Source organism: Filicampus tigris, chromosome 7 (genome assembly GCF_054856515.1).
Source record: "Filicampus tigris isolate MCC_2025a chromosome 7, RoL_Ftig_1.0, whole genome shotgun sequence".
In the NCBI taxonomy this organism is placed as follows: Eukaryota; Metazoa; Chordata; class Actinopteri; order Syngnathiformes; family Syngnathidae; genus Filicampus; species Filicampus tigris.
The window spans coordinates 3,398,505-3,418,716 of record NC_141223.1 but is presented as its reverse complement, the minus strand read 5'-3'; the positions used below and the strand labels follow the sequence as shown (position 1 = coordinate 3,418,716).

General features: G+C 40.6%; 4 protein-coding genes across 6 annotated transcripts; 3 read left to right on the top strand and 1 right to left on the bottom strand.

Annotated features, from left to right (window-relative positions):
• Window positions 1–520: 520 nt before the first annotated feature.
• Window positions 521–3,720, bottom strand: polr2i (RNA polymerase II subunit I). 2 transcript variants are annotated; one of them, XM_086035749.1, is made up of 6 exons: window positions 3,525–3,720; window positions 3,321–3,375; window positions 3,043–3,116; window positions 2,077–2,151; window positions 842–893; window positions 521–712 (listed from the first exon to the last, which is right to left on the bottom strand). In XM_086035749.1, exons 1-6 carry the CDS (start codon window positions 3,584–3,586, stop codon window positions 650–652), a joined length of 381 nt encoding a protein of 126 aa, XP_085891875.1. In that variant the 5' UTR covers window positions 3,587–3,720; the 3' UTR covers window positions 521–649. The 2 variants fall into 2 exon arrangements, with proteins under 2 accessions (XP_085891875.1, XP_085891876.1); XM_086035750.1 differs by having other exon boundaries at window positions 3,631–3,719.
• A 1,453-nt stretch (window positions 3,721–5,173) lies between these two features.
• On the top strand, window positions 5,174–13,840 carry lbhl (LBH regulator of WNT signaling pathway, like). Its single transcript, XM_086036719.1, has 4 exons — window positions 5,174–5,552; window positions 9,877–9,946; window positions 10,799–11,099; window positions 13,090–13,840. Exons 1-4 carry the CDS (start codon window positions 5,467–5,469, stop codon window positions 13,167–13,169), a joined length of 537 nt encoding a protein of 178 aa, XP_085892845.1. The 5' UTR covers window positions 5,174–5,466; the 3' UTR covers window positions 13,170–13,840.
• Window positions 13,841–13,992: 152 nt separating this feature from the next.
• On the top strand, window positions 13,993–15,742 carry LOC147144425 (C5a anaphylatoxin chemotactic receptor 1-like). Its single transcript, XM_086036718.1, has 2 exons — window positions 13,993–14,148; window positions 14,461–15,742. The coding sequence occupies exon 2, from the start codon at window positions 14,468–14,470 to the stop codon at window positions 15,566–15,568; it is 1,101 nt and encodes a 366-aa protein (XP_085892844.1). The 5' UTR covers window positions 13,993–14,148; window positions 14,461–14,467; the 3' UTR covers window positions 15,569–15,742.
• Window positions 15,743–17,016: 1,274 nt separating this feature from the next.
• LOC147144424 (C5a anaphylatoxin chemotactic receptor 1-like) lies at window positions 17,017–19,951 on the top strand. 2 transcript variants are annotated; one of them, XM_086035952.1, is made up of 2 exons: window positions 17,017–17,057; window positions 17,724–19,951. In XM_086035952.1, the coding sequence occupies exon 2, from the start codon at window positions 17,878–17,880 to the stop codon at window positions 18,727–18,729; it is 852 nt and encodes a 283-aa protein (XP_085892078.1). In that variant the 5' UTR covers window positions 17,017–17,057; window positions 17,724–17,877; the 3' UTR covers window positions 18,730–19,951. The 2 variants fall into 2 exon arrangements, with proteins under 2 accessions (XP_085892078.1, XP_085892077.1); XM_086035951.1 differs by having other exon boundaries at window positions 17,026–17,057; window positions 17,670–19,951.
• Window positions 19,952–20,212: the final 261 nt, after the last annotated feature.

Below are 20,212 nucleotides of genomic sequence, written 5' to 3'. Positions count from 1 at the left end.
CCGGTCAAAAATAAGACAGCACTGACGAATTACGCCCAACACACAATCAAAAATACATTCTTACATTTCAATATTATAATTACACTTGCACAAACAAGCATCTTGCCATTAGAAAAATACAGCATTGAGAGGTGCAGTCTGCAATGTACTGCGCCATACCGAAAGCTGCTTTTCACATAATAACATAAGTAAAAAGGTAACTCAAATACTGGAAATGGATCTCCGTACAGCGCAGTTTTACATCAAGAGCAGGATTAAGGTGTTCATGCATGCTTGTATATAATGGGAGTCCCCCAGCTTCAATATTGTCCCAACCACCAAAAAGTTGCCTGTTAATTTTGCCACATTATTTCAATTCAGCTGTTTTGGGGGTTGGAGTTTTGCACCCTACGTATATGATGCGTATACAATGAATGCAATATGAAGTGTATGATGTGAACAGTGAGATTTTAATGTATAGAGGTCCCTGGTTGCAGTTGATCATAGAATGTCGCATCCTGTCCATAAAATGACACAAACCTACGATTGAAACAATCCATTGTTTTAATGACAAAACCGTGTAAAAATGACGAATGCTCATAAAGAACTAATAAAGAACTAATAAAACACAACTGTATTTGCAAGCTGTCTGATAAAGCTGCCATGCACACTATTCTGTCCATCGATGACCACAGTGAGGGGCTGTGCAGACGTAGTAAAGTCTCATTGCATCCTGTGTTGGGAGGAACACAATGTAGGATTAGAATCCAACTCCCGTAGAATACCACATCCCACTGGACATACTGTATGTACCATAAAAGCTGGGACAGGAATATGTAAAAAAAAAAAAAAAAAAGATTACCTCAGCTTTCATGCTGTGTGACTGGAAGAACACTGCCTCCTTGTGACCGCATCTAGGCAGCGACATGGTGTAAATGCAGCGTTACATCATACAAACATTTAGTGATACATCTCTTACACTCCTGTACACACATAAGAAATATACAAAGAATAATATAAACCTACATATATCTATTTCCAAATACACGAATATACATACAGTACATATAAGAGGTGCATCAGAAAAGTTCAATTATTGGTGCCACAAAGGATACATTTCTAATCCTAACTACAGAACAAACTACAAGGTTTGCCTCCCTCTTAAATCTAATGCACTTTGCCAGCCTTTCATGTACCCCTGGAAGGATTCTCGGGTCCCCTGATTGATCCACTTGACACACGCACACACACACACACAAATAAAAGCACATAGAGCCAAATTGGGTGAGTAGGGAGATTGCTCCAGCATGGCACCGTTCTTCTCGGCCACGAACTGTCGGATGCTCACGGCATTGTAAGCCGGTGCGCTGTCATAGTGAAGCAGCCACAAGTTGTCCTGCCACAACTGTTTGTGGGTGTGCTGGTTGATCATCTGGCCCACACTGAAGGGGAAAGCTTGCATTTTGTAGTTTGAGTTTGAATTATATCTTTTTGGATTTGGCCGTATGCCATGTTTTTGTATTAAAACCACTTAAGTCTTTGTACATGAGGCCCTTGGTGAGCATGGCAGTTCGTTACTGGATCTTTTTTTTTTAAGTAAGTCCTCACGTCCGCTGGTAGCACTAATCGAAGGAAAAATCGATAGGATTATTGATTCAGAAAAGATTAGTTTGTGACAGCCCTACATGTAACTTAGCAAAGTGTCCTCTGGTGGTCACGCAAGAAAATAACATTGACCTGTAAATGAATGTACGGTGTGTTACATAAATGAGTACACACAAGATTCCTAACAAAATCATTATTTTCTATGGCACACTGTAAAACAAATTATTCCCAAAAATGAACTACTATTAGTGAATTAATTAACTAACTACTGATTGCAAATGTGCTTTGCCAACGTTTACACATGAAACTTAATGTTACAAAAATGTGTACACAAGGTACATTTTAGATGGGGGGAGGAAAAAATATATAATTCACCACAATTCCACTTTGACTAAGTCTGATAATCATCAAGCGTAATGAATAAAAAGCTTACTTTTTATATAGAATGTATTGCTTGTACAAATGGGTTGTGTACCCAGTCGTGAAACTTACTTGGGACAGGGATGGTCTTCTGTTCTTGGCAACGTCGGATCTTGAGATACATCAGCAATGATTTGGGTCAATTCACTGCAGAAAAGGGAGAGGATAGGATGTTGGTGAATACCAACATTTTAGCCTAACTGCATAGACTGCCAGTGCATGTCGAGATTCATTTTCTGAACCGCTTATCTGGAGCCTATCCCAGTTGACTTCGGGCGAGAGGAAAGGTACACCCTAAACTGTTTGCCAGCCAATCACAGAATTAGAATTAGATTTACGGACAATTTTAGAGTTTTCTATTAACCTACTATACATGTTTTTGGAACATGGGAGAAGTCCGGAGTACCTGGAAGTAACTTTTTGTCCTCCTGTATTTATTGTTTTGTGCAACACTTTGGTACACTGTGTGTGTTTTCAAAGTGCTTAAGAAATTAAGTTGGGTTAGATTGGAACAGCAGACGTTCTAAGAAAACACCACGAATTGAAAATAGATAAGAGTTAAGTAATGCAAACATCACCTAAAGGCCCAATGTGTAGAATTTAGTGTCATCTAGTGGTGAACTAATAGAAGGCAATGACCCAAGCCCGAAGTGAGAGCATTTTGAAGCATGCAAAATGTTATCACAAACGACGTCTAGTATTTTTTTCAAGTGACAAAGTAAGTGCATTGCATTTATTACACATGACGGGGAGAAACTACGTTCGTTAAGTTTTTCTCTTTCGGGTACCCGTAGCAGACAAATGGCGGTGATACATGGTAGTCTCCTGTAGGGGAGGCGTGCCCTATGCAATACAGTTACAGATTACTTCACATGCAATTATATATATAAAAAAAATACATTGATGACATATTACTGAAATTAATAGTGGGTTTTCAAAATGAATGAACTTTGAAAAATCAAAACATTGTACACACTGTCACTTTAACTCTGCACACATCAATATGCAGTTCAAAAATGCAACAATGTTCATACTTACTCAACCTCATGGGTAATCTTATTGACATAAATACAGCTGTTGTCCGCCTCTTGCTGGTAGTCACAATTTCGGCACTGTGAGATGAGATGATTTCAAAATTCAGAAACTAAAAGTGTCGAAGTAAATTCTGATACGTTGTGAGTTTATGAAGGAATCCCCATCTGACATTATGGAGCCCGGTTTGACAGTTAACATGATTTCAAGTAAGCGTATCAACAAGAACGGATTTAGCACATCTCTTACGTTATAAGACAGTATGAAATCTACCACAAACTTACCGCGTAGAGTAATATCCGATTCTCCTTATCTTCTTTTGGGTACAACATGTTGTTACTGAAAAATAAAGCAATTATAAGACAACAACCCCAATTCACATATCTGCTCAAATTTGCAGTTATTTAAGATGCCTTCGTATTGCCCTCACATTTTGTAGCATAGCTAGCTAGTCTGAATGGAACTAAACCCAAGTAACACAATCTTACCACTCTTGACAAAACCGGATCCCCACAAAGCCCGGCTCGTATGTCCCGGTTTCTAAATCCATTGGAATGACTAGTGTTTAAGGATAAAAAAAAAAAAACTACCTACATTTATTTCAGTTACGCTAAAGAGCTTCTACGGTCTTGAGATGCAAATAAGAGCAACCACACGATTTGAAAACAGAGAACTGCGCATGCGTGTGATTTGGTTGAAGCTTCTGTTTTTTTTTAAGACAGCGCCTCTTAGTGGTCGGAGGTAACACTTGCAATGTTGAAACTGAACGCCATTATTGTCCGTCGTCTACCAGGCGTGCTATATACAGTATATAATATATTGGGAATTTCATTCATTAAAGTAATTAGAATTTAAACGTATGCAATATATAGAGCAATTTAAAACAGTGAAGCCATCCATTTTATTTCTATACACAATGTTAAAATTTCTTGAAATGGGGCATTTTGTATTGAACTGTCATCTTAAATCATCAAAATTACAAAAACTAATGTTATGAAAGATTTCGCAATTTATGTATAAATTATGTTTCAAAAATGGAACTATTGAAATAAATTAAGTTCCCACTATATTCTAAGTGATTGAAATGCACTTGTATATAGTAGCTTGTCTTGTGGTAAACATTATTATCATGAATAGCATCTTAATTCATATAAATCTGTAATAATGTGTATGTGATACATAGACAATCAAATAATATATGATAAAATGTAAATAATAAAAAAGGAGACATGGAAAAGAAACATCAGTAATGTGTAACGTAATTACAGATGAACGTAAGACTAAGAAAGAAAGTAAACAAATTCAAAACCACTTCCTCCTTTTACTTCTACTTCCTCACACATTAATCTGATAAACATGCTGTGTGTATAAATTACACTCATCCCACCATCAATCTTTCACATAATTAAAGTTTACAATAATGATTTTTAATATAAAACAAATGTTTCCAAGGGCTGTTTTCGTCAAAAAGACCTGTTCAATGACAAATAATTTATGTTAAATGGTGTTGTTAAATCGGTCAATAACACAAGATATACCTTTCTGGTATAGTGGATTTCCTTAATAAAAACACAAAAAATCTCTGACATGTTTGTCTATTAATTTAAGGTTTAAACAAAAAGGACACAGATAGAAGCAGGATGCTACTTTGTCCATTTTTTTTAACTACCTTGTTGTTCCATATACTGAATAGCCCACATAACGGATTACACACACTGCTGTCCATAGAAACTCAGTTTAGCAGTCGCCGTTGCCCGTTATATATATCTCCCTCTCTCTCCCCTCCCCAAGCCTGAGCCCTTGATCCCTGAGCTAATTCCATGAATCATCCAAGTCTAAATTCACTGATGGCGCAGCAACACACAAAGTTCAGAGTTCAGATTGCTAGAATGCGACAAAGGAATCTCTTAAACAAACAAGATGGAAGGACTCGACGCCATAAATTGCAAAAAGTTTGAGCTACATGCAAGTGGTCATGCAGCTCTGGAGTCAGGCTGCAGCTCGTCAACAGTGCTCGCCATCTGTGTGACTTTGCACATGCACCAACGACGCACTGTGCCAACTCATCAGAGGGGACTGTCAAGCCTGGCTGACGTCACCCATCAAGCCGGTGTAATCGAAAGAGACGCTAATCCAAAGCCTGATTGTGGGTTGGGCTGGGAGAGGGAGCACAATGACACAAGGAGGGAAGTTTGAAGGGAGCACATGTTGGCAAAGTTGGATTGAGGCTACACAAGCGAGGCAGGCGCCGTCCCAACCGGAGCAAGGCCGTCCCGCCACACGGCCCCTTTGCATCCTCATCTGCTGAGCATCTCTGAAGGTGTGGGACGTCCCCATCCAGGCCTCATCCTGGACACCAACAGCCTCGCTGAGAGCTCCGCAGAGGGGGAATGCTGCGGGAGCTGCTCACCTCCTTCCAAACCCCCAATTATGCAAACCGTGCCCACTCTTTTCACCACAGTGGATCTGTGCCAAGATGGAGACGAAGACGACAGCTACCTGACAGCAAATGAAGGGTAAGAGGGGGCGTGGTTTGGTTTTTATTGGAGGCAGAGTTCTTATACTTGACCTTATTTTGAACCTGAATTGGAGAGGTCATCCTTGATGCCAAACTTTTGTTTTACATCTAACAATATAGAAAATCATCATCATTGTTGCACTCCTGGGTTGCCATTTTTCCTACAGTCTAAAACAGTTGGGTTAAAAATAACACAATTTTGGGTTAGAAATGGGCCAATCCAATACTTGGGTCAATTTGACCCAACTTTCTGTTTTCGGCAAAAACAATCCCCAAAATGTTTAGTTTTTACAAAACATCCCAAAAACTAAGCTGTTTTGTACAAAACAACACAAGAAGGTGGGTCGAATTGACCCAATTAGTGGATCGGTCCATTTCTTACCCAAAATTATGTTATTTTTTAGCAAATGGTTCTAGAGTGTATGATAATAATACTCTGGGGCATATTTAATTTCTTGTTTATCCAGCTGATTAATTGCAAGTTTATTTATTTAAATGTGTTTAGTTTCTGTTGATTGTGTGTTTGGGAATAAAAACCCATGCCCTCCCATAAAACTGATTGTTTAAAAAAAATCAAGTTGTATCTTGCAGCATTTTAGTCTTGGCACAATTCCTTTCAAACAACAACCTCTGCTACTATCATTTTGGTCCTCATTCTGTCGTTTTGGTAGTGTAAACAGAGTGTGGAGAGAGTGGAAAGGCACAGGTGTTCAGAGAGAGTGTATATGGAGGGGATTACATGGAGGCTAAGCTTCTTCATAATAGCTCCTGTAAGTTTCCATCCCAGGTGGCACACAAAACAGCTTAGTGTGACACACTTGTCATCGGCATCATATCAGAAATCGTTATTTGTCGGATTGTGCATGTTCCACAAATGGGTCAAAAATGGCAACGTCCCCTCCAAAGCTAATCCGGATAGAATGAGACCAGATGAGTGTCCTGGTATTTGGCCAAGCAGTGTTTCTTCATTCGCAATCTAATTAAGTCTAGCCTGAAAACAAACGTAGCATGCACATTCACATTAACTTCATAAAATCTGAGTTTCATAAAGATGTCAAAGAAGAAGTTCACAGGAAAGTTTTATCCCACGTTTGTCCTTTTGCTTCCTACAAAAAACATACATTCTCATAATTGGGATTGTAGTTTGCAGTGGCGTAAAAGCACCCAATATTATGGATTATATAAGACTATATACAGTAAATATATTTTTTAATTGCATATACCTGCATCTTTAGGTGGCACCTCATTTACAATAGCATGTACAACATCCAATAAGGCCATCATCAGTGAAAGCACTCCTCTATACTTGCATAAATAAATGGCGTATCTTCCATCATCCATTATCTATACCACTTATGCTCACAAGAGTCGTGGGGCGTGCTGGAGCCTATCCCAGCTGTCTTCGGGCAGTAGGCAGGGGACACCCTGAATTGGTTGCCAGCCAATCGCAGGGCACACAAAGACAAACACACCTAGGGGCAATCAACCAACCATGCATGTTTTTGGAATGTGGGAGGAAACCGGAGTACCCAGAGAAAACCCACACAGGCACGGGGAGAACATGCAAACTCCACACAGGGAGGCCGGAGCCGGGATCGAACCCACGACCTCTGAACTGTGAGGCGGACGTGCTAACCAGTCGACCACCGTGCCGCCTCCCCATCTCATGTTTTTATTTAATCAAACGCAGCCTAAGAATCAATACCTCTTGGTTTCAGTCAAATTGGGTCTTGTATTCATAAAATAGTTTTTTTTTTTAGCCTGAAACATTCTAAAAATAAATCAATATGGAGTTACTAGAAGCTGCCATGCAAGTGTCAGCGTCATTTAGTGAGCAAGTCATGCAACACTAGGCCAGCAGATAGAGCTGTCTGTCTTGTTGTTGTATGCAAGCGACCAGCTATTATATTAGCATGCTAATGCTGCATTATGCTTCTGTTCCACTTGCCATGTTCATATTTTGAAATTCGCAAATTAATAAGCAAGAACATCAAACTTTGATGCTCAAGAATTCATATAAAAGGTAACCTCCAAATGGTTCAACGAAAAGTACATTTACAGTCACAAATAAACATATTTGCGCTAAATAGATTGTATATTGAACATACAGTAGTTATGGTTTAATCTATTAATGTATTAATCTATTACACATTTGCCATTTACATTTTGCAGTGAAGAACACAGTAGCCTATGTGAAGGAAACTAACCAACTAACTAACTAACTAACTAACTACAGTTTTGCATGGAAGTTTACCAAAGAATTTGAGACATTTTTGCATTTTTAATTTAGTGCTTCTATATTTGCTTTTCAAGCAGTTGTGGGATATTCACATTGGAGCGGTATGAATCCTTTTCACATTTAACATTTTGATTTTGTATTTTTTGGGGGGAAATTGGCAATATTCACATTGGAGCGGTATGAACCCTTTTCAAGTTTAACATTTTGATTTTGTATTTTTTGGGGGGTAATTGGGCATTTAACTTTTGAAAGGAAGACAATTAAAAATTAAATGACTAAATACATTTCATATTGAGAATTACTTGTTACTATTAACACTGAGTTTCTATCACAATAACCAAAGCCGTTGGATTTGATCACTCAAACAGCGTTTTTAAGTACTTTACAGCAGTTTTTTTTCTTACAATTAATCTGTAATAAAATATTTCGAACGGATCACTTACATTACTTTCCACTTCTTTAAATCCCCTTTTAAGGAAGTCCGATTCCTGTTCGGATAATCTGATCTGTAGGTCCTCTAATTTGAAATAGACATGAATTTGGTAACTAACTTTTTCATTTGCAATTATTAGTCACTAACAATGTTCAATTACAAAATACCTCCAAAATGTATTGGTAGTCTTAAAAAAAATAAATAAAATAAAATAAATAAATAAATAAATAAATAAATATATATATATATATATATATATATATATATATATATATATATATATATATATATATATATATATACATATATATACATATATATATATATATATATATATATAAAAATCTAAAACATTATAGCTAAGTGTTGTTGTTACCTAACACCCAAAATGTGTTCAAAGCAGATTCTATATAAAGCAACACTGAGATTAGATTTGTCTTTCAGATGAGATGTCATTAAAGAGTAAGCACGATTTTACGAGATTGCGTGTTACACCATGACTCTGAAAGTCAATATAGAGGAAAGCAGGGCTGGAGCCAGAGAAACAGCAATAAAAAAAGAGAAAAAGCAAGTAGCGAGGGATAAAAAAAAAAAAAAAGCATTCAGACAGATCCTCAGTCTTTCTTAATTCCCCTCTCAGTGTTTATGGCCACCCCGAAGAGATTGAAGCTATATGGAGCCGGAGTGAAGGAATTTTTTTGAAGCGTCTGTTGAACACACCACGCGCTCCACATCAGGAATCTTTGTGGACTAAAGATAACAGGGGACCTTGGCATGTCTCGCATCAACTATCACGTTTGGAGAGTGCAGCAAATGGTTGGTGGCAGATGAAACGCAGTGGCCACGCTCCCACCCTCTCTTCCAGACGGAGGGCGTCGAGTGCATGTGTTCGGCATGGCTCACTGTCACAACATGAATTATGAGCAGCAGCAGACATAATCCATTTTTTGTGCAAAGCTCTGTTTGACTCTGCGCTAATCTGCAGTGTGTGTGTGCGTGTGTTACAGGAGACACCATGTGATGACACACAAGCAAACACAGCCACATAATTCACTTAGTCTTGCAGCTTTAGAAATGGAGGAGTGACTGTAAACCTGAGAACGCTGAGCCTGAGAAAGCTGACATTTAGCTTGTAACACAAGAAAGTGTGTTGTTTATGATAATGTTTTGTATCAAAATACTGCAAATGCCTGTCAAGTTAGAAGGAACGGCAAAGAAATGTCAAATGACAGATTTTAAAGTGTGTGTTAATCGTAAAAGCGTCAATGGCAAGAGCTTGGCCAAAACTGTTGCAAATTTCATTAAGCGAGGAATGAAACTTAACGTCACACAGTTTTGGGTTCCAGAGTGCATTTTCTTTCCAATCCACTTATGTATTCCGAAGGGTCCCTGGGATGACATTCCTTCCAATTATGAAGGTTTTTAAGCTTAATTTATAATCACGTGACTTCAGGAAGCTGCTTGTGGTTATGTCTAAAACCTCAAAGTTGTTAGAAACAACCTCATGCGTTGGTGATGGTGTATGATCAAAAGGAGATAAACTTTATTTGAAGGCAAGAAGTTGTTGGATGAAGGTTTTGACATTAAGTCAAAGTTTTTTTTATGTTGTCTACTTTATCTTATGCTGTAGTGTTTTCGTTGTGTGTGCAGGGGGATGGAGGAGCTAAGTGGTTCAAATTCTGAAGATCTGCAAAGAAAGGAGAAACGATTACCTTTCCAGGTACTTATCATCTTATCCGGTTATGTGAAATGGGTCTTTCCAAAATGCCTCGTTTAGCCCGGTGGAGAATGTGGTTTTGCTTCACAGATGGAGGTTCGGTGTTCGAGTCTTGGCTCCGGGACTGTAGTTAAGTCCATCTTTATCGAGTCCAAGTCAAGTTGGAGTCCACAAGGTCCGAGTCCAAGTCCAGATGAGATCAAGCGTAAAGCTTAAGACCGAAAAATACTATTTTCATGACCATAAAACTGGAGAAATGTCATAATGCTGAACACTCCTCTTCGATTACATGGAATCCTTTGCTTTATTAACTGTTTGTGCAGGTAAACAAGAAAAACAATGGCTTCTTTTTGTGGTGTCTCTGCAAGTGTCGAACAACGTTCGTCGTGGTGCCGTATGTGTCCGTAATTGCCTTCTTACAGAATCTGCAGGTTGCTTCATGTTCCTTTTTTTGTTGTTGTTCTTGTGGCTAACGCCAGTCCTGTTGGCAAAACCCTGTTGGTTGACATGACTTAAAGGAAAAGTCTGTCTGGCTAACCAATCGGATAGCTATTTTAATAATCTGAAAAACTTTATTTCAAGTTTCTTTAGGAGGAGGACATTATTATTCAGGAATAAAAAACTTACGCGGACTTGGTTGGGACTATAAAAATATATTGCGAGTCTGACACAAGTTTGCGTCAAATGCCAAGGAAGTCCGAGTCACAATTCTCGATCGTATCAGAGCTATGTCATAAAATGACATGGCAGGGCTATTTCTTGCTCTCTTTTAATTTGTTAGGCCGTTTACACAAACAATAGAAAGTTCAATTTACTCTCAGTTAAACTTACTTCAATTGCTCCCTCTTCTTCCAGATCTTCCCTGACCTAGAGGTAGTGCTTGGCCCAGAGACGTCTTTGAACAGCTTGGCTCACAACCACCAGAGGGAGCGTCTACCCTCCATTGTTGTGGAGCCCACTGAGGTGAGCGAGGTGGAGAGCGGAGAACTACGCTGGCCCCCGGAAAACATGGACATGGATGAGGATGAGGAGGACCTCTTCTTGGAGCAGTGCATCCCCCCAGCCAACATTGCCGACTGGGGAGAGGAGGAAGAGGAGGATGAGGAGGCGACAACATCAGTTATTCTGAGTCAGCAGCAAGGATTGACACTCATTGGTGAGTTGGATATATTGAAATTTGGGTTTGGGTTAGTTTTAGAGGGCCATGTTTCTGTTCTATACCACTTGTCCTTATTAGGGTCGCAGGTGAGTAGGCCGAACCTAGCTGATTCTTAGGCGAGAGAGTACACCCTGAACTTGTTGCCGGCCAATCCGAAAGCCATTTCTCACTCACATTTACCCTTATGGACAATTTAGTCTTCAGTTAGCAGAGGTGGGCATTATACAAAATACTGCTGGTCCGTCATTCGTCATCCGTGACCGACCAGGGTACCCGTCCGTCATTTGTCAGTCCATCATTTTTCGTGACCGACTGAATTGTAATTGTCAGTCCGTCAGTTAGTCAGTCCGTTAGCCAGTCCATTTGTTTGTCAGCTAAATCCATCTGTTAGTCCGTCAGAGGTCCGCTAGTCCCCCTAATAAAAACGCCAGAAAAACGAGGGTCCACCAGTGAGGGTTAGTGACAGGCCATCATGTCCCGTCATTCATCAATCGTCAGCAAAACGGACGTCCGTACGTGACGGGCTGACGGATCGGCCCGTCAGTCTGATGGAATGCCCACCTCTGTCAGTTAGTATATTCTTTAACAGAACATCCAGAGAATATGCGCACAAGCAGTCTTCACATAGAAAGGCCAGAGCTGAGACTGAACCCTGGGTCGTAGAACTGTGAGGCGGATGTGAACCACATTCTCCATCATGAAACCGTGCTTTGTTTTCATTTTTAGCAACTTCAGAAAAGTCCGATTATTTCACTTCACACTGTAGAATGTTTTCTCCCGTTGCTTTTGTGGAGACATTAATGTCTGAAGCTGAATAATTTGGAGTAGTATCTTTACCAAAGGTAATGGTCTGTGTCGTCTCCACCATAAACACAGTAGAAAAATGTCTCAATCATCTGGCTGAAGCAGACCCGCCTCAATCTCCTGAGGAAATCAAGCCGTTGGTGTGGCTTCTTTATGCTTTTGGCAGAAGCCCACGTAAAATCCCGGGAAAACCAGACTCTAAGGAAGAAGCTTTGGACTGTTTCCACAGCAACTCTGATGAAAATTGGAGGAGGGGATAGAGTTGGGGTAGTTGGGTGTGGGAGCAGCTACTCCTCCAAAAATCCATGACGATCCTTTTCATTTCCTTTCCACTGATGTGGAGGTCAGACAGTACCAACTGTGCAACTTCCTGCTGCAACGATGACTTGTCGTCCAACAATGGCTCCGTCATCTGCAAACGTAATGACATGACCGCTGGTCGATGTCTAGCTAAACTCTTGTGTATATGCCTTGGGTGAGGATAACGGTGTGGATTCTGCGGTCAGTGTGTCAGAAAGTCCAATCACCCGCCAAAGAAGCAGAATTGTGCTTAGAGTATGACTAAGTATTGTCTTTCAGCTTCTACCATGAGGGATCACCACAGCGTGTCATGTTTATTCCAACGTTTATTCCAGTGTTTTATTAGGCTTTGCTCGGTGTCCTTCATGATGAAGCCCTTCAATTTATTCGGCTTTGGGGCTAAGCACAGGAGAGTTCCGATGTCTGGGTGTTGGGGCTTGAATGTGAATCCACACAGCTGCCTTTCATGCAGACTAATTAAACTCGAAAGAGAAGAACGGTAGTGGATTTTAGGATGATTCGTCCTCTATTTTTCATCAGAGGAGTGGGTAATTATTTCGCCATCCAGATGTCCAAGGACTTAATATAGTCCAACATCATAAATAAAGCCCACCAATGCCTTTATTTCCTCAGGAGATTGAGGTGGGCTGAGGAAAGCAAGAACGGGTATATAGTTGAAAATGTGGAGGAAAAAAAGAACATACTTTTTTTTCTTCAGCTGCTGTTTGTTGAAGGTCTTGCTCAATTCTTTCCATTGTTCCTGTTCCTGTGAGTCCTTATCGAAGTGGTCCATCTAAAAAAAAAACAAAAAACAAAAAAAACCAACAAAACCTTTATCGTCTGTGCAGTTTTCACGGTCACTTTCCAATTTTGTCTTTGGCAGACCTACAGTCAGATGCGTTTCGAGATGACACCCCCACACTTCCACCAAGCTGCGTTTCCGGCCTCAACCGAAACCTCTGAAGACCCCACGAGGACACAAGAACAATTTGGCACTGACAATGAAAGATTATGCGTATGAGCTGGAATACTAAGCGGCAGTGCTGAAAGAGGAAAATATTTTCAAGTGCTGATAAACAGCCGGTGAAGCTCACAGAGAAGCCATAAATGGGCATGTCTGCACACTTGGCAACACACTGATGAAGATCATAATCACGCAAACACACATTCAAAAAAATGCAAACATTCATTGAACATTCCCGTTTGTGTGTGTGTACGTGTGTTTTCCAACATTTAGAGCCTTCGTGTTATGTTTAATTTTTCTAACTCACACATCAGTGAGTCATAGCGCTGTGGACATGCTGCCGTTGCATAATATTTGGTTCCTTTTACTCTGTTCCTCAAAGATCATTTAGCCTGTTGAACTCTTTCATCAATCCTTGACGAACCAATGGTGACTTCAGTGGATAGCTCTTACTTATTAAATAGTCATCATAGTATATTGGAACATTAATACATTTTAAGAAAGGAATCATTTTGTCAAAAAAAGGCAGCTCTGGCTTGTAGAGCAATTCAGATAACACAGAAGTGTAGTCATTGTTATGAATAATCAGTGTCTAGGCTGACCTGTGAATATAATGTACATATAATGGGTTCACTGTATAAACGATGAAAATAAACGTGTCAATAAGGCATTTTGTCTCACTGCCACAATCCGTGAATGTTAACAGTTTCTAATAAAAAAAAACGGTTTTGTTCATTTATGCATGCCAGGGACGTACAGCAACAGGCAAAACAATTAAATGCTGGTGAAGGTACTTGATTTACTTAATTTAATCGTTTTGCTTCGTGGTGTGCCGTGAACTTTTTTTCCGATGTGAAATATGTGCCTTTGCTCAATAAAGGTTGAGAAACATTGCAACAGGAGCAAAGTGGTTAAAATCCACCCAGCTAAGACACGTGTGCACCATCAACAGCCGTGATGTCGTGAGTAAAACATTCGGTGAGTACGTTTGTGAAACCTTTATTTGAAACTTTAAACAAAATTGATGCTATGAAATGTTTCTTACAACTAGTTTGACTGATGAGTCAGCTAATCAAAGTGACCCTGGCATCCTTCGATTTCATATGTGTGACCTTTAGAAGACAATGCTTGGACCGTCAACAAACCCCAACCCCTTACCCACTCGCGTGTTAGAGGCTCCCCTCCATCTATGAGCGGTTAAAAAAAAAACAGTGAAAGTTTTGGGGCAAGGTTGGGGACAGCAGCCATGTCATGAAGGTACATGGCTAACATTTTATTTTGAATTTGCAGCTTAATCATGGACAACCTCGATTACTTCAGTGACATCTCTGGACCCAGCAACAGATATCCAGATGTATACTTTATTCTTCCAGACATTCCCGACATCAGGAGCCCCACAATCAGCCCTGTCCACATCGTGGCTTTGACCTTCTACTCCCTTGTGGGTTTGTTTGGCGTTCCTGGGAATGCCATAGTAATTTGGGTGACCGGTTTCAAAATGCCCCCGTCGGTCCCAACCATCTTTTTCCTCAACCTGGCGTTGGCTGACCTCCTGTGTTGCCTCTCGCTGCCTCTTCTCATGATGCTTCTGGCCAATTATGACCACTGGCACTTTGGCCCCATAGTGTGCATATTGGTCAGAGGACTCTTCTACCTGGTGTTGTATTGCAGCATCTTGCAGCTCGTCTTGATAAGCCTGGATCGTTGTTTGTTGGTGGCCAGGCCCATGTGGTGCCACAGAAACAGGGGACCCAAGTATGCTGTCCTGGGTTGCCTTGCGGTGTGGTGTCTGGCCCTGATAGGAAGCATCCCTCAGATGGTGCACACTAGGGAGATCATGGCGGGCGCGCACAAGCGAGAGTGTTTGAGAATTCACCATGTGCAGAGCCCCTGGCTGGTCGCCGTACTCCAGTTCCTGTTCGAATTCCTCCTGCCGTTCCTGGTCATCGTCATCTGCCACCTGATGGTCTACAGACGAGCCGACAGTAAAATGGAAACCAACAGGTCTCGCTCCAAACGGACTCTGAAAGTCATCCTTGCCGTGGTGCTCAGCTTTTTCCTATGTTGGCTGCCCTTGCAGATTGTCAGCTTCTTGTTGTTGGTCACCCCTCTGCATTCCCCTCACAACCCATTCGTGTACCTGGCCCATTGTTTGACCCTCTGCCTGGCGTACTTCAACAGCTGCCTCAACCCGCTGCTTTACGTGTGCCTTAGCCGAGGCTTCAAAGGCACCTTGAACCGCTCCTTGTGCAACGTTCTCCACTTCCTCAACGAGGACCACATGCCCGTGACCAGCCTCGCTACTCAAAAGTCCAAGCCCAAAAGCACCTCAGAAAATCAGATGACTATGGTGCGAGGGGATGCAGAAATTGACATGGGCCATGATCAAGTGTGCTAGGAGATGAAGAGGATGGAACTTTCTTTGTTCCTTTAAGTAACGAACAATTATTTTAGCTCTTTCATGGGGAAGTAACCATATATGCTAAAGTATATGGTAATATATGCCACGTTCCTCACTATGAAGCAATAAAACCATGTGATTCGATTCAACTTAATAAAAATCTGTAAGGTAAAAAAATCAAATATCAGTGCTTATTTTTTCTACTGCGGTGTCCTTGACTCTCGGGATTAACAAATAAGTATAACACAGACACACACATTAACACGCACGCACACTTAACAATTACACAAAATACATACATACATACATACATACATATATGTTTATATATATATATATATGTATATATATATATATATATATACATATATATACATATATATACATACATATATATATACATACATATACATATATACATATATACACATATATATTGCAATGCGTATTCCATAAACTTAACAAAGGGATCGCGAGAAAAGAAGAAAAGAATAATATACATTTGATGTCTTTTTTGTTATCACATTCATTGGAGTATAACTCAATAACTTCTTTTTACACTTGTGAGGTACTTAATAAACCGTCGCTTGAAATTGCACGTAAAGTTATTGGAACTTTGGGAAATTGTTTTGGTGAACTTGCGGTGAGCTTTTTTGCCTCACAGTTCTGGGTTTGAGTCTCGGCTCCTTTCTCCCTGTGCGTAGTTTGCGTTTCCCTCTTGTGCTCACGCGGCTTTTGTCCGGATACGCCACCTTTCTCCCACATTCCAAAAACCAGCTTGTTTGGTGAAATGAATACTTGGGAACGTGTTGCCTATACTGTATGTGCCCTGTGACTGGCTGCCGAGCAGTCCGTGGTGTACGCTGCCTCTCGCCTGAAGCCAGCTGTCAAAGTGACCCTTGCTTCCTTGTGACCCTAAGAAGAAAATGTTTTGACTGTCCTGGGTTGTCTTGCGGAATGGTGTCTGGCCCTGATACGAAGCATTCATCAGTTTGTGCACACAACGGAGATCAGTAAAACAAAACAGAATAATTTTCCCAATCCTTACATTTTCTGAACCTCTTCTCTTCACTAAGGTGTGCTGGAGCCTATCCCAGCTGTCTTTGAGCGGTTGGTGGGGTACACCCTGAAGAGGTCACCAGCCAATCGCAGGATATAATCTTTCATTTTTTTTAAAAACGTTTTGAATATTTGGCTGATAATTTAATGTTCCATTTTCCATTCCATTTGGCTCATCAATTTGTAAATCTGACTCTGATATTAAGGCCTGACCAGCCATGACCTTGTCACACGTCACTGTTTTTAACGTGGTCACATAAAAATTGATGCTGACGTGTGTGTGTGCGTGGGGGGGTGCGCGTGCGCGCGTGTGTGTGTGTGTGTGTGTGTGTTTCCGAGGCTTGTGGTATAAAACATTGCAAAATGAGAAAAGTGCATAACTTCCTCCCAGCTAAGTCACGAGTGCAACATCAACAGCTGTGACACGGTGAGTAAAGTACATTATTTGTGTGTCTTGCATTTCAAACTTTAAATAAAATTGCTGTCATTGAACTTTTCTCACACATATTATATAACTAAATTTTGATCATTTAGACTTGTGACAGTTTATTGATGTTAGCTAAAGAGTGTAGTATTTGGTTCTTCTAGGTAAGTGTACCCACCTCACCAAAACTGAGCCCACATCTATACGGTATTTTAAAATGAAAGTAGAACCTCTAATGTTGGATAGCCCTGAAGTTGTGCAATCGGTAATTTGAACAACCTGCGATGTGAAAACGCTTATTTCGAGCCTTGCTGCATATACCCTGTGATTGGCTGGCAACCAGTCCAGGATGTAACCTGCTTCATGCCCAAAGTCAGCCGTCAAAGCATCCTTGCATTCATTTTTGTTTTAATCTTTTTTTTTTTTTTTTTTTTTTTTAATATTCGACCTTTTAGAAGAAAAAGTTTGAACAGCCCCCTGTTAGAGTCTAGAGAATACTTTATGAAGGGCTGTAAAAACATAGTAAAAGTCTCTAAGTTGCGGGGCATAGAAAATGTTGGGGGCAGTGTCTACGTCATGAAGTTAAATCGCTAACATTTTATTTTGAATTTACAGCTTAATCATGGACAACCTCTATGACTTGAGTGACATCTATGAATTCAACTTCAGCATTCCAGATGGCAACTTCACCTTTCTCGAATTTCCCGACATCGCGACGCCCAAGATTCAGCCTATTCAGATCGTGGCTCTGATCTTCTACGCCCTTGTGGTTTTGTTGGGCGTTCCTGGGAATGCCATAGTGGTGTGGGTGACCGGTTTCAAAATGCCCGCGTCGGTCACTTCCATCTGGTTCCTCAACCTGGCTCTGGCTGACCTCCTGTGTTGCCTCTCGCTGCCTCTTCTCATGGTGCCTCTCGCCCACGATGACCACTGGCACTTTGGCCCGATGGCTTGCACATTGGTCAAAGGCCTCTTCTACCTGGTGATGTATTGCAGCATCTTGCAGCTCGTCTTGATAAGTCTGGATCGGTTTTTGTTGGTGACCAGGCCCGTGTGGAGCCACAACAACAGGGGACCCAAGTATGCCGCCCTGGGCTGCGTTGTGGTGTGGTGTCTGGCCCTGATAGGAAGCATCCCCCAGTTTGTGTACACTCGAGAGATCGCAGCAGGCGTGCACAAGCGAGAGTGTTTGACAGTTCATAGTGTGCAGAGCGCCTGGCTGGTCACAACACTCCGCTTCCTGTTCGGGTTCCTCCTGCCGTTCCTGGTCATCGTCATCTGCCACTTGATGGTCTACAGGAGAGCCGACAGTAAAGTGGCAAAAAGCCGAAGTCGCCCCAAGCGGACTCTGAAAGTCATCGTTGCCGTGGTGCTCAGCTTCTTCCTGTGCTGGTTGCCCTTGCACATTGTCGACTTTTTGGTGTTGGTGACCCCTCGGCATTCCCCTCACCACCCATCCGTGTACTTGGCCCATGTTTTGACCCTATGCCTGGCATACTTTAACAGCTGCCTCAACCCGCTGCTTTACGTGTGTCTGGGCCGAAGCTTCAAAGACACCATGAACCGCTCCCTGTGCAACGTCCTGCACTTACTCAGCGAGGACCACGCGGCCAAGAACAGCATCACGACTCACGCTACCACAGCCTCCTCCGAAAAGCAGATGACTAACGTCTGAGGGTGCGCAGAAATTGACATGGGTCACGATCGACTGTCACAATGGATGAAAAGGCCGGGACATAATTACTGTATAATGGATGATTCTTGGATAAGAAAACATATTTGGTAATGGATGCCACGTGCCGCACTATGAAGCAGTACAAGCAAATACAACTATTCAATTCAACTCAATAGAATGCTGTAAGTTAAAAAAAAAAAAATGTTTAGTGTAAAAAATATTATCTGTTGTATTATTTAGCAATAATTTAATGTTTATGTCAAAGTTGTGCCAACACATGATATAATGAATTTGTCAGTTTCTGTCTCAGAAATTTAGATATAAATTTAGATAGAAACCTGCTTGCATCTAAAAGTCCAAAAAAAATCCAGCAAAAGAAACTATGATACTAATAAAATGTAAAATTTATAAGGATATTTATAAGGATATTTATAGGTTCTCTGAACTTCAACCTACTCCTTTTGAGTTTCAATTGTAATTTTATTTTGTAGTTTGTTCATTTTGTTTTGAACATCATGCTCAAATATATAAAAAAAAATAAAATCATTATTTCTGGGGCTTTAATGGATATTAATTGAGCTCAGAAAGGTCTAAACGTTCTCATAAAGTAATACTGTAGATTGGGGCTCACCAACCTTTGTGTAACTCTGAGCTACCTCTTCTGATTAGTTTCTTTGCACTTTCTTCTCCGATAATTCACAGTTTAATCCACAGTTTTGAAATAACAAATGTAAATGATTATGACGATGATTACTATATGCTATGAATCATAATCATCATCATTATTAATCGTAACTCATGATTTTAATTAATGATGTTCATTTAAGTGAAGACACTGGTCATGCAAATGTTTTGTCACAAAAATAAGGAAATAGATAAACACCAATACGCAACTTTTTGCCCTATAAATCTCTGCCAGTTTACATTTTTAAATGATCACTTCTATAACATTCCTTAAAAACAGCAATTTCCCATCACTGGTGAGCTTGTTTTGGAACCGGCCTGATGGCTACTCATCAGGTCCGTGAGGGGACCACTGCTGTCAACATATTGTGAGGTTATCTGAAAGAAACTTGCTTCATTCAAGTGAAATCATTTTGAGTTACTTGCTCCGTTCTTGTACTTTAAACGCATTAAAGTGTTTTATCAGGTCTTTAACTTTTTGTTGTCAAAAAGAGAACTCCCACCCCCAAAAGTTCATTTAAATAAACAATAACATGCATAAATACCAACATTTCTATTTGGGAGTGCTTAGTCAGAGTGTGTGACATGTTATCAGGATTACTACAGAATTGCAAAGAGCCAATACTTGCATCATAACCTGTGCTGTTAGGCAATGCAGAGCTCAAAACCGCAAAGAAACTTGATTGACTCATATCCACATCAGTATTTCCTTATGGAACATTATAGAAATTACACAATGTCGAACATTCACACGTTACTGATTCTTCGTAATATGGAAAAATTGAGCCGCTCACGTCTT